This window comes from Hetaerina americana, unplaced genomic scaffold (assembly GCF_022747635.1).
Source record: "Hetaerina americana unplaced genomic scaffold, ioHetAmer1.1.p SCAF_7, whole genome shotgun sequence".
Classification (NCBI taxonomy): Eukaryota; Metazoa; Arthropoda; class Insecta; order Odonata; family Calopterygidae; genus Hetaerina; species Hetaerina americana.
This window is the reverse complement of record NW_027287316.1, coordinates 40,041,590-40,054,977: the sequence shown is the minus strand read 5'-3', so window position 1 is coordinate 40,054,977 and position 13,388 is coordinate 40,041,590. Positions and strand designations below refer to the sequence as shown.

At 35.1% G+C, this 13,388-nt stretch overlaps 1 protein-coding gene across 8 annotated transcripts in view; it reads left to right on the top strand.

Moving 5' to 3' along the window:
• The window catches only part of CASK (peripheral plasma membrane protein CASK), a 1,102,005-nt gene that overhangs the window by 1,034,752 nt on the left and 53,865 nt on the right, over positions 1-13,388 (top strand). For 4 of the 8 annotated variants that reach the window (XM_071595320.1, XM_071595315.1, XM_071595313.1 and 1 more), the window contains 3 exons: positions 5,321-5,536; positions 8,080-8,244; positions 11,170-11,244. In XM_071595320.1, coding sequence (XP_071451421.1) covers positions 5,321-5,536; positions 8,080-8,244; positions 11,170-11,244 — 456 coding nt within the window. The remainder of the gene's footprint in view (positions 1-5,320; positions 5,537-8,079; positions 8,245-11,169; positions 11,245-13,388) is intronic. The other 4 variants (XM_071595316.1, XM_071595314.1, XM_071595321.1 and 1 more) reach the window with 1 other exon arrangement.

The window sequence follows — 13,388 nt, the reverse complement described above, 5'->3', positions numbered from 1 at the left end:
TCAGCTGAGCATTAGGGAGGAATAATCGTTCCATAAGTCTCATGCAGTATTAAATAGGTCTCAGTGGACAATTTGTTCAGGTTATATCAAATTTCAACTTACATCGGCTCCCGCTGATTCAGTACCAGAGTAATCAATCCGAAGGTCGTTTTGATAGGAGAGTGTTGAGCTCACCCTGCGTTAATCCTAAAGGCGTGTGAAAGTCGCACATCAGGGTAAAGGGCCAGTTCATTTCTCTGTGCCATCTGTAGTTTCCTGAGAAGATGTGGTTACATAAAAATCACACAACTTGGGTAAAGCTGAGGTTTCCCAGGGAATCTAACCCGAGTCCACCGATCAGTAGTCTGGTCCTCTACTTAATTGACTACCACACCTCTCGCCGATTCAATACTGGAGTCCAATTATTTTAACTTGTACCACAGATGTCTTACATACCATACCAACAATACGGTATCAAACTAAATTTCGCTCGATAGGTGATGGGAATAAAAAGTCTACAAACACTTTATTGTACAGCCCTCCTGCATTTCCTCTTGATGTGCTCGTATAAACGTGTTACAAGACCATGAGTAATCCTCCCTGGTTGCTCACATATTTTCGTGACCAAAGAGGCATCGAATACATTCTCTCATCCCGTCCCTCCCTCCACCCGATTCACTCCCACTTCTCCCCTTCTACTCCGCCTTCCCCGACCGCCACATCTCTTCCCATCCTCCTAACCCCTCCTCCTCTCATAGCTGCACTCCTATACGTCACCCACCCCAACCCCCCTGGCTGTTTCCTCTCCTCCACCTCTAGACGATCCCATAGACATATAAAATTCGCCCAACTTAAATTGTTTTCCTTGTTTGCCCGGCTCAGATTCTCGTTTCGTTCGTTCGGCTGTGACTGCAGAGAAAGGAGAAAGAGAGACAGAGGGAGAAGAAAAGAAAAAAATGCAAAGATAAGCAGTAGGGCAACGAGAGGATGGGGTGGGGAGTTAGGAGGCCGGATGGATGAAAATGAGCCGTTCAAAGGGAATCCTCCTGCGGGTCTGATGGATTCTTTTCGAGAGTGGGGACTAATCCATAATTAGGCGGAAGAGCCCTTCTCCGGGAGGGAGGGCGGTACGCGAGAGTTGAAAGAAAGGCGGTCGGAAGATGAAAAATGAGTCCCTGGGCCTTAGCTGTGAACACTCCCCTTGACAATGCGAAGAGGTACATAATTAACGACAGGGGACGTCTTGATAAATTGGTACGGTTGAGCGCGTTCCGCGGAATGCTCGCAATTGCGGTTAGGTAATGGCTTGTGAAAGCCGTGGGCATTGCTTCGCGGCACAAAGTTCATAATGCTTCATGCGTACTTGTCACTATGCCTCGATGACCATTGTGAATCTAAACCTGGGGCTCTTGAGAAAAAATACGGCACGAAACTGGAAGATTAATGAAGAAAATTTCGAAGTTTTTACCCCCCCCCCCTTAGATCCTTTTTATTATCCGCATAGCTTAATTTTAATTATATATTGAACCATCTCTTAAAATATAAGTACAGTAACTTAGGTCATGCTACGAGAATGAGTTGTTCTCTTTAAATTCATACCTCCAAGTTGAGAGTTTAGATTCTTTATGATCAATTAAAATGAGAACTGCCCCGCGTTTCATCGTTAAAAATGAACGGTAGCAATAACTGGACTAATGAACGACACGAAATCTTTAAATATGGAATAATTAAATAAGATTTTATGCAAAAGTGAATGGTATTATTTCCTCCGAAAGTATGCAATCGGTGGTTTGTTGTTATGTTATAGAAACCGAGAAGTATGTTTTCAACTTGATTTTATCTCTATATATTTATTTTATTCCAAAATTTTATTGAGCTTCTTAAGACTTATTTTAGTGTGTTTGCTTCAGCATTGAACTAATCGCTCAAGGTTCCTATTCTTCTTTGAAACGTGTTTCGACGACCAAAAATTATTGGGTTTGTTCAAAATATGTTTCGAATTTCGACGAGGAATACGCTCTCTTTTCATTGAAAGAATTCCGCGGCAATTCAGTTGAAAGGCCATTTTTATTTGCAAAAGATTAGAATTGGGTTGCAGCAATGCAGTCCGACGTTCGTACCTGCCGCGATGCGGAATACGCTATGAATATTTCCTTAGGGGATACAGTAAAGAAACCGACTTTTGCCTTCACTTTTGAGACATCTCGATGCTTGCACTACTAGATCCCATCCACATCTCTTTTTCACTCCTTTCCAAAAGTCTAAGCCTTTTTATCGAAACCACTCGCTTCTCCACTTCACTGCTGCCTTATTCTTCAATAGATTCTGCATTCAGTCATATATTTTGTGCCATTCAAATACTATTTCTTGCCCTTCCTTTCTTTTTTCTCCTTGAAACGTTTCTTGTAATATTTAGGTTCTTTTTTTGAATAAAAATTTTCTCTATTACTTTACTTTTACCACATTAAATTTTTAATTATATTTTTGCAGTCATTTACTCCTATGGTTCGTTGATTATTATTTATTAATTTTGTTCTATCAATTCAACTAATGCTTGCAAATTCCCTCCAAACAAGCATCTTCGTTGCTTTCCAGTAATATGCATTCCACTTCACTAGGGCTCAGCTTTTTCTGCAATCGTGTGTTGCACTTATTTAAAAAAATTTAACAATACTCTTTCTTGCTTCAGCTGTGCATATAAAATGGTATTTTTTTATTTTGCAAAACTTTCTCTGCTAGAGTTATACTTTTTATTTTTGAGTTTTCTTTTTACCCTCTGCAATTAAGTTTCTAAAGCAGTAAGGTTTTTTTTACCTGTACATTTTTGTAAAACCCTATTGTTAAATATTATGGGGGTTTTCTTTCTTTCTGATTCATTACTATTTAATTCAAGCTGATATCAAATTCCTCTTTTTAAGAGATTTTCTATGTAGTTACATAAATGAATCATTTCCAGCAGAGGAAATTATGATTGTTACATCAACACTGAATGGTGTCATTTTTATATTCAGCTTCAAACTTTGGCAATAACTTTCATATGCTTCAATCATTTCACTTTAGTAGGAAGATTCGATCATCAAAAGATGCATTGACAAATGAAATCAGTAAATTTTAAAAATAAATTATTATTTGGGTTATTATTGCATTCTAAGGTTTTAATGAATCTTTTGGATCATAAATCTGTAGATTCTCTCTTTCTTTCTTTCTTTAATGAAGACTTATTTTTTTGACAAGGGGTGCAAACTAATCACCATACTTCCCCTGTTCCTACCCATTGTCAACATATATGCATGTGAGGTGGCATGGATGAAATAGAAGATTTCACTTTGGTGTTGATTTATCTTCCATGAGATGCCTCTATAAAGATATCTCTATGGCAACAAAATATTATTTCAATGAATAATCACTGAATAAATAAACTGTATTTAAAAAAAACTTTATTACTTCTCTGCTGGTTTTGATGCATAGCATAAAAAAATGCATTTTCTTTTGGAAAGCCACACCTGTCTTAAACAGGCTCATTAAGTATTTTTAAATTACTAATGTTGTCTGCTTTAAGGTTAGCACCTCTCTTTAAGAGAATGCATCAAATTTTACTGATTTATGTGTATTGGTTAATTTTCTTAAGATATATTATTTACTTTAAAGTTAGAGATCTATCATCAAACCATCTGCATTTAATCTAGTTAAAATCCTCTTCCCTGTGCATGATTTAATGTCCCATTCAACAGACAATTTACTGCCTTTCCTTTCCTAATTTCACAAATTACATCAAGAAAAAAGCGATAACAATCACTTGATGACTCACTGAATGAACTCTCTATTGTACAAGGGTGACCTGAAAGGTATCTGCTCTTTAACCAAGAATGACTTACTTATAAGATTACTTACATGATAGAATTAGGACTCTAATTCCCTTCAAAGTAGGTCATTATACATTGACACACTTAGCTCACAAATCCTCCCACTGCTGGAGACACTCCTGGAAGGCTTATTTTGGAATGGTGACCATCAATATCATTGCCTTTTTTATTATCTCTTCCCTACTTTCATAACTACCAGAAGTCGCAAGGAGCCATGTATGGAGAGCTCAAGGCCAAATACTTTTTCAACAGACCTATGTACATTGTTTCACTTTTCATTTATTTGTGAATGAGAAAATACTTGAGTTCCTGATGTGTCATATTTTATGTGTAAGCACAACTCCATGAGCATATAACTTTCCTATATTTTCTCATTTTCAATAAGGCTAATATTTCGATTCATAAGAGCACCTTCAATGTTCTGAAATGATTAAATCGTGTAATCCTTATAGATTTCTAGATGATCTTGCCCATTTCTCTTATGGAGGATGGGTTCCTACTGAAATACCGCAAATCAATAATGCTTGCCAGTACAGTCCGTCTAACTGAAGGTTGGTTTAATAGATATGTTAAGAGCTCACCTTGAACTCAGCCATTTGGCTTGTGAAATCCTCAATCCCCGGGTTGGTAGGGTAATTTTCTTTCCTTGTGAAAATTGTAATTTCTGATAACTGAAAAATCACACAGTTTAAATGAAGCCGAGGTTGTCCACTGTCACCTTAATTTGACCATAAGCTCTTTACTGTCAGTGATGACCCAGGTAGTCCTAATATTAGAGCAATGGACTCCTAACCAAAGTGTTCAAATTTGAGTGACCCTGGTTGCCCTCAATCTCATGTGAGCTATGAGATTTTTCAGTCACCGCATCTTCCTGAGGAATTGCAAATTTCACTAGCAAAGGAACTGGTCCACATACCCTGAAATATAAATTTCATCTTCTTTATATGACTCAGTTTTATTAGGTGAGCTCTCTACCTGCATCTATCAAACCATCCTTTCGGTTGATTGCTGCAGTTTTCCTTCTGGTCAGCAACTGAATGCCCTGCTTTCTAGGCTACCACACCCCGTGGGTAGTATTGATGGATTTTTAAAAAATGCTTTTGCATGTGAGAATATGTGCTGATCTATTCCCATGCCATTGACCAGCTAAGAAAGCATCCATGAGTCTATAACCTCTAAAAATATTCCTGATTGTATTTATGAAGTATTGTGCTCCCAGCCTAAAATATTCCCTGAACAACTCTGAAATCTTCTGTGATAGAAGTTAATGTTTAGTTATTGTTAAGCGGTGCAGACTACTAAACTGTGGCTGAACTTTCAATTAGAGGCTTTTGTACTGATTTTTGTTTTCCTGAAAGTAATGTCAGCAGAAGGGGAATTCCAATGTATCTTGTGAACACAATGCAGTGAATGACTCTTATTCTATTCCATCTGCTCACCTCATTTATTTTCTCTGTCCCTCCCTCCACCTCTCACAGGCGTTGCTGCAGGCCCACGACGTGGTGGCCCACGAGGTCTACGGAGAGGAGGCACCAAGGGTCACCCCGCCACCCTCCACCCCATTCCTCAACGGAGGTGGGGGAGGCCTCATGGGGGGCGCGGAAGACCTTGATTCCACCGATGGGGATGCGGAGATTGAGCACGTGACCAGGGTGCGCCTCGTGCAGTTCCAGAAGAACACCGATGAGCCAATGGTGAGTGTGCCATGAGTTGGGCTAGGGGCTGCAAGGAACATACTAAAGATGTGGTGTAGTAGGACTCTCATTTTAGCAGGACAGAAGTGCCAATATCCTGGCTGTGATTTTACTATCCCTAAACTCTGTGAATAATATGTCTTCATCAATGTGTAGTTGACATGGTCTCCTCAGGGGTCTAGGGGAATTGAGGTGGACCTTTGTAAGGAGAACTAGACACATAAACCCCTTGGTTTATTGGTCCATTATGCCAAACTGGTTTTTTTGCAGTAGGCAGTGGGCAGTAGTACCATGGCAGTGATACCAAGGTCATCCATCAAACCTCTCTTTATCCGGACTCAATGTTGCTTAAATTCTCTGATCTTGAGGGAACCAATGTTCCAATGTGACTAGGCCCTTGCCTCTTTAAGGTTTTACATTGGAAGGTTATACTGCATGGTGCTGGCTGGTTATACTGCAAGCACAGTAGCAAGTTTGTTTAACCAATTTACAATCTATATATTTTTTCTTAAGAACAAAGGCTTGTGGAGTTTCAATACTATGTTTTTCTTCAAGGTTTTAGGGTCAAGTGATTTCTTTAGCTTGAAATGGGCTGATACGGAAGGTCTAGATAATCAGTTAATCAAAGTAAGGGTAGCAGTTTCATTTGCTTAACCTTTTTGCATCATTATTATAGGGTACTAAAGATTTGAGCCTCTTTATGTATTAAAATGAAAATATAAGAGATTAATTGTTTACCTTTCATGCCTGCTATCACTATCTAAAGAAGGGAAAGCAACCTGGGTTGTTTTCACAGTAAGTTTAGGTATATCATGTCATAGACCAGCCAAAAAGGCCTCCATGGAAAGAGTCCTAGAAATCTTCCCTATGCAACTTTGAAACCTTCTATGATAGAATTCCTAGAAGGCAGTGCAGACTCTATTAATGCTGAACCATGAATTAGTGCCTTTCATACTGATAGTTGGAAACATGTGGCACAATGAGTATTGTAGAATGAGTTACCTTATAGAGTCCAAAGCATATTTCTATTCTTCACTACATTTTCCTGCCTCTACCATTATAGCTGGACTAATTTTTGGGGTACATAAATTTCAACTTATGCAGCCAGTGTTGGAACATATTAATTATGTAACTCAGAGTTTACCAGTATTTTGATTAAGAGGAATTTAAGGAGTAAATAATTCATGAGTTCACAGCACTTCATTTTAATTGCGACTTTTTATCAATTTTCAGGTATATTCATGACTACTGTCTAACGTACCAACATATATTATCTGGTCAAATTGTAGCCATCCTAATAAAATAGATGTGAAAATATCAAAGATATTAATTTAAATTGCATGATTTTTATCTCTTATAAATATTTTTAGATTAAATAAAATAATCAATAGTGGTGAAAATCACTGGATAACAGTGAAAATGCATGAATCAATAAGTAATTTTATAAATGTTATGAGTGCTTGAAATCACCGAGAACTTCCTCAACATATGTGAAATATATATTTCAGTTTTGGTAGAAAATGACAGTAACATTTTCAGCCATTGTGTTAAAGCTGTTACTGCAGGAAGAATTGAAATTGATCTATTTTATGGGAAATTAAATCACAAAGTAGGTGAAGTTAATAAAAGCAAGTTGGCATAATTTTCAGAAATTATTACTTTGTTTTAAGGTAATAGCTGTATCATTCAATAGCAAGGTGATTCACCATACATGATTCAGGTGTGATTTATGGAATGCTTGTTCTTTAGAGTGCCCTTAAGTACTTAACATATCAATTTTTTTAGTCCATTTGCATTGATCTTATTTAATTTCGTATGCTACTATTACTTTTTAACACCAGTTAATGCAGTTAAGTTCAGTCTATTTATTAGTTTGATCCTAATTATTCTACTTGATTTACATATTGGCAGGGCCATTAGAGTAAACCATCTGAACTTCACAATCCCATTTACAATTGAAAATAATAAATTGAATATAACCTCTTCAGATAAGAACCAACATTATATACACATTAGATGATGCCAGATGTTCCCAACCAAGTAAAAATATGATGGATATGCTAGCCCAAACTCTTTCAATTTTATTAGTCTCCTGAATATGGATTTCATTAGGAATTTTCACCTGGGGAATGTGATACTTAATAAAACTATTTTTATGAAAATTGTGTTTAGGCATTGAGATTGGTTGAGAAATTCACTAATCTGTCTAATTTCTGTCATGTCATGAAAAAATTAAAGTTGATTAATTTTACAGGGGGTTCCAAATTATAGTTGATTAAAATGCATTATGATGAATATGTTAGTGTTGAAATTGTGATTGTCATTAATCTAGGTATGTAATTTACTTATAAATGATATAACTGCAAAAAGTCAATGTTAACTTTGAAGCATAATATCTAGCCAATACATATGTATCGATTTTCTTTTATAAACTTTGTAAATACAATGAGAGGTTGGAATTGCTCTCCTGATATATTGAAATAAGGTCATAGTCATTGAGAAAATTATCATACAAATTCTCTAATCAATTTTCTTTCATTTAGGGTATCACTCTGAAAATGAATGAAGAAGGCAGGTGTATAGTGGCACGAATTATGCATGGGGGAATGATTCATCGTCAAGCAACACTCCATGTTGGTGATGAAATTAGGGAAATCAATGGTCTACCTGTTGCTAACCAGTCAGTCAATTCCCTTCAGAAAATCCTGGTAAGTGGTGATTTCCATGAAATATTAAAGTAAGGCTATATGTCTAAATATTTCCTGATTAATCAGGTGAAATATCTAGACTTTGTCTTATACTTTTCTTAAAATATTTCAAATAACTGTTCCAAAAAGAGTTCCATAAACCTTATATTTTGCATGGTTAAAGTGGGAAGCATTTAATATCAATTTTCTCTGATGGCTTATTTTTAAAGTAATGATATGTGGTATCTGGACTCTGTTGACAAAATATTTCAGGTGGGTGTTGAAAGAGATGAATTCAGATTTATAATAATGGCATGAAATGTTATTTACACTGATCATAAAACAATTTCTGCAAGCAATAAGAGAAAAAAATGTTTCTTTAAAACAGATGAGAAAAAGTTATTTTCTTCTAGAAATTAATTATAAACGATTAGCTTTATTTCTGAGTTCAAAGTAGATGACAGCAATAAATATATATAACTTGAATGCAATCAGCAAATAGATGACTGAGAGGGGTACATTTAAAAAATGATAATTATGATGGAAATGGATTATCACTTTCCATTTACCCTTGGTATAGATAACAGGAATTATCTTTTCTTATTTGAATTCTTAATTATCATTGATGAGGTTCTTGTCATGGTAATTTTAGACTCTATCATGGATGATCCATACTTGTTTTTGTAAAGCTAAGTAGACCAATAATATGTACCCTTTGTAACAATGACTCAAAAAGAACAAACTTTAGCCAAAAAAACACCTATGATGTTTTCATTTTCAATTTCTTTAATTCATAATTTTCTGTGTAATTGAAGTTGTTTTAAGTTAGAAATAATATTTGCAAATATCCCAGGAGTCAGAGAAGTTATTACAAAGCTGGAAGTATTGAATATGTCCCAAAACAATAGCAGTTGCAATGTGGACTTTCAAGGCATCTTGCGCAAAATTCTGAGAGAAATGGATGAGAAAATGCAAGCATTTCAATACACTTTAATCCTTATTAAGATGGTTTTCACTATATTTTCACTAACATTTGATTTTTCATAGTACTTCTTTTCATAGTACAGATATTTTTCTAAGTACTAATGTCATATAGATGGTTGAATAAATGTACTTTGCTTTGCTGGAAACCTATGAACTGGCTTTTGTGAAATATATGTGGCACCTGAACCCATTAACATCCACTCTTTTATATTCTGCTTGACAACATCATTTTCTGAAAATTTCAGTAAAAGAAGAGTAAAGAACTAAAATGATCAAAAATTAAAATTTGTTGAAGACATTCAGGAAACTCCTGTGTGATCGTGAGGTTCCTTTGTATTTGCTCTTTTAAAATTCTTACCAAAGATTTAAATAAGCAGGAAAATGTGAGGCAAGATCAGTGAACAAGCTGCAATAGAGTACTCCTGATGCATAATGTGTACATCAGCCTTCCCATGAGGGAATCTCTAAGATAATTACCTTACGCTTTTGTAATTCTCTTTCAGAAGAGGAAAATTCTTATATATATTTAAAATCTAAACTTTTGAGAAAGCAGGAATTAAAACCAAGAATTCCGATGCATATGCCACTCTTCCAGGGGTTTTGAAACTGATCACCTTCTCTGTAGACAATTTTACCTATATCATCTTCATGCTGTTTAAATTTGGTCATAATTTCCACCCGCTAATAATTAATTCTTGCTATACTTCAATCAACAGATGCCTGCTCAGAGTAAATGAGTTGGTAAAATAGAGTTCAATTCTCATAAAAAAGAACTCATTGTGCCTCAGAAGGGATTGTTGTTTTATCATTTGTTCTATTTCTTGCTCCTTCTTTAGAAATTCATAGGTGATCAAAATTCTATTAAAATTCCCCATAGTCTCATGGTAATGATGATGACAAAGCTTCTTTCCAACACACTGTCTACAACTGCTGGGATACAGTTGTCCATAGGAGTACCATTCACTATTTGTCAATTTAGAAGATGCTGCTTGTCCAGCATATTCCATAAACAACTGTCACATAATTTTTGTGCACATGTTATGTGTATACTTGGTCACAAGGAAGAATATGATCTCACTGTAGTCAAGTGAATAGGATTAAATTCCCAAATATTTGCTGATTCTTCTTTGAGCAAGATATAAGCCAATCAGAGAAATAAAATGAAAACATAGCTGACGGGTGATTTTTTCACCAATACATTTACTGCTCTCAGCATAAGCAATGGAAGTATTACTCGAATTTCCTTGAACAAGGGATAGAGTTTGGTATAAGTTCTCAAAATTCAATGTACCTACCATGTTAACAACTGTAGGTTCATATCACAATGTTTTATTTATTTATTTAACAACTCACCCAAAAACAGACAAGTTGACCTTAACAATGGATAACAAATAAAAGGCACTATAAAACAAAAATTGAATAGTTAATAAACAACGGCCAACACAATAAGATTGAAAAATGTGTACGTTATGAAAGATGATTTTTTTCTACTCTCAATTGTAAAGAAGAGTCATTTAATATGTATGTATTGACTTTGGCCCGCCAAGGAATAAAATTTGACATAATTTTTGGCAACATGTTAAGTTCGCACTAATTTAAAAAACTTTTACAATTCAATACATTATTACTTTATCCTTTGAGTGCAGTGTCACTGTGTGCCTGGAATTAATATACCCCATGATTATGTTTTGAAAAATGTGATATTTTTTATCCAAGAAAACATTTGGTCATAGTTTATCTGACTGTTACATTCATTAGTGAATGAACTCATCCAATTCTTAATCATTCAAAATGATGCCCTTGTGGACCTTAGTCTCTACATTGTTACGAGCCTCTTTGATTAGACTTTTGGCTTGAATGACAACACCGGTACTGAATTTTTAAATTTATTGATAAATAATTGTTTTGACAACCATGTGACTAAGGTTGTTCAATTGTTCATTATTGTGCTCTCTCTTGCAGCGTGAAGCCAGAGGTTCGGTGACCTTCAAGATCGTGCCATCATACCGCAGTGCTCCTCCGCCGTGTGAGGTACAAGTAAGCCCAACTTTCTATCACTTAAAATTATAGCAGCATAGCCTAGACAATTGAGTGCACCTCAGATATATATTTATATATATAATATGATTAAACTGAATTGGCAAATAATGCTTCATATCACGCTGGTGCACTCTTATAGTAGGGTATGTTTTAGCATAAAACTCACTGATAAATATATAAGTAAAAATAGCATAATCTTAGTTGCCTAAGTAAGCTTTTGAAGGCTTATGCCAAGTAAATTGCACATCTAATCAAGGCTGTGGCCATAGATTGCTAAAATAATGCTAACATGGAATATTGAAATAAGTATGCAATAAATATTGATGTTATTAGTAAATAAACCACTAAGCTTTGCTAGTCATTCTATGAGCTCACTCCAGGTGGTTCATGCACTAAGTATATCGCTACAATTATGTGCTTGTTAACAAAGGCAATCCATCCCACAACCTGGCATTACAGGATCAAGAGAACATGAATTGTGATCAGTTTTTTCTGTTAATGACACCTTGCAAAATAATGGCTGACCACCATCACTCTAAATTGTGAATGCCATGAGATTTTACCGTGCTGTAATATTCTGGTAGAAAAGGGGGAAGGTACAGTAACAACTGATACCAATAAGAAGATAGTGTTGCTGAGTATCATAGAAGGAATCAGTCATCAATATTTCTACTGATTGTAGCCATCAGAAAAGTACTAATATCACACATCATCCCCCATCTTATTTATACTCTTACTCCTGGATCTTTTCTATGAAATTTAGCTTTTCTTGAGTTGCAAGTTTCTAAAATAATAATACTCTTTAAGCTATGCAGAGCAGACATTTCACTTTTTCCAAATCAAAAGATTTTATGCTGAGATTACACAAGGCAGAGAGGGTTTGTAAAAGAGGATAATTGTCCTAAAGGTTGTACAATGAAAAAGGGAAAAAGACAGAATGTCAATTATTAAAAGTGAGGGAAGTGCATTGTGGCTAATCATGCTATTTAATAATAAAAATAGATCCTTATTTGGTACATCTGCTAAAAGCTTGTAACTATAATAATGGTACCAAAATATATCTGAGTACATTTTCGTTCAGGATTTGGGCGTGTGCCTAAAAAATTAGAAGAGTTAGATTTAATCTCAAAACATGTTGTAGTATAGACAAAAATGGCCTAGAGTTTTGGTCTATGCATATAGAATTCACCTATGACAGCATAAATGTAAATAGGATAGTTTTGAGATATGTCCACTGTTTTTTTCATAAGTTGGGGCCATTAATCTGATTGAGACTTCTTGTGATCACCTCTCCTTTTTTATGTGTTCTTAATTGTTTTAGTAAATGACCGTCTAATAGTAGATTATACCATATGGTATCTGTTCATTAAAAGATATCTTTACCATGTAAATATGTCTGACTTATGTTATTACACTCTCTGGCTTTATTGAGTTTTTCTGCTTCCAGTTATGATTATTTTCAAAGTTCAAGTATTCATTTACACAGTTTTATATTATTCGAGGTATATGTTAATTAACTTATAACAAACCATGTTAATTAATAAGTCATCACTCATATCCATTATCATTATGCTGGAGAACATTCCTACGCTCATAGAAATCTAAGCTTAGTTTGCAATTCCATCCTGTCCTAAAAATGTCCATCATTATGTCACCAAAGAGGTAGCAAAAATTGCAATTCAATTTTCAACTTTCAATTTATTGAAAGTATTCCTTCCAATTTATGAACTCTAGTTACGATATGTATTTTGGTCAAGTCATGCATTTGGCTTTACCATGCTAATGGTTTTCACTTTAACTGCTCAAGTGCGGATAAAATTATGTAATAACTTCCTGAGTATTTGCTATCTCAAGAGTCATAGCTATTCTGTGTGAAAAATATTTCTTTCAGGGTTTGTATATAAAGTATTAGGAAAAGTTTCGGCAAAATAGATATATTTCAAATATTGCTTAAATGTCTCAAAATTCTTCAAAGTAGATCCCTTGAGCAACACCCTTTTGCTAGTAAATTTTCCATAACTCAAGGCTCCCTGTTAGGCATATTCTAAAAGGTCCTTAAGAGAATGCATGCAAGTTTCTTTGACAGCACTTAACATTATGGTGGTGCCCTTTGAGGAAGGATTTCACTTGTGGGTATAGGA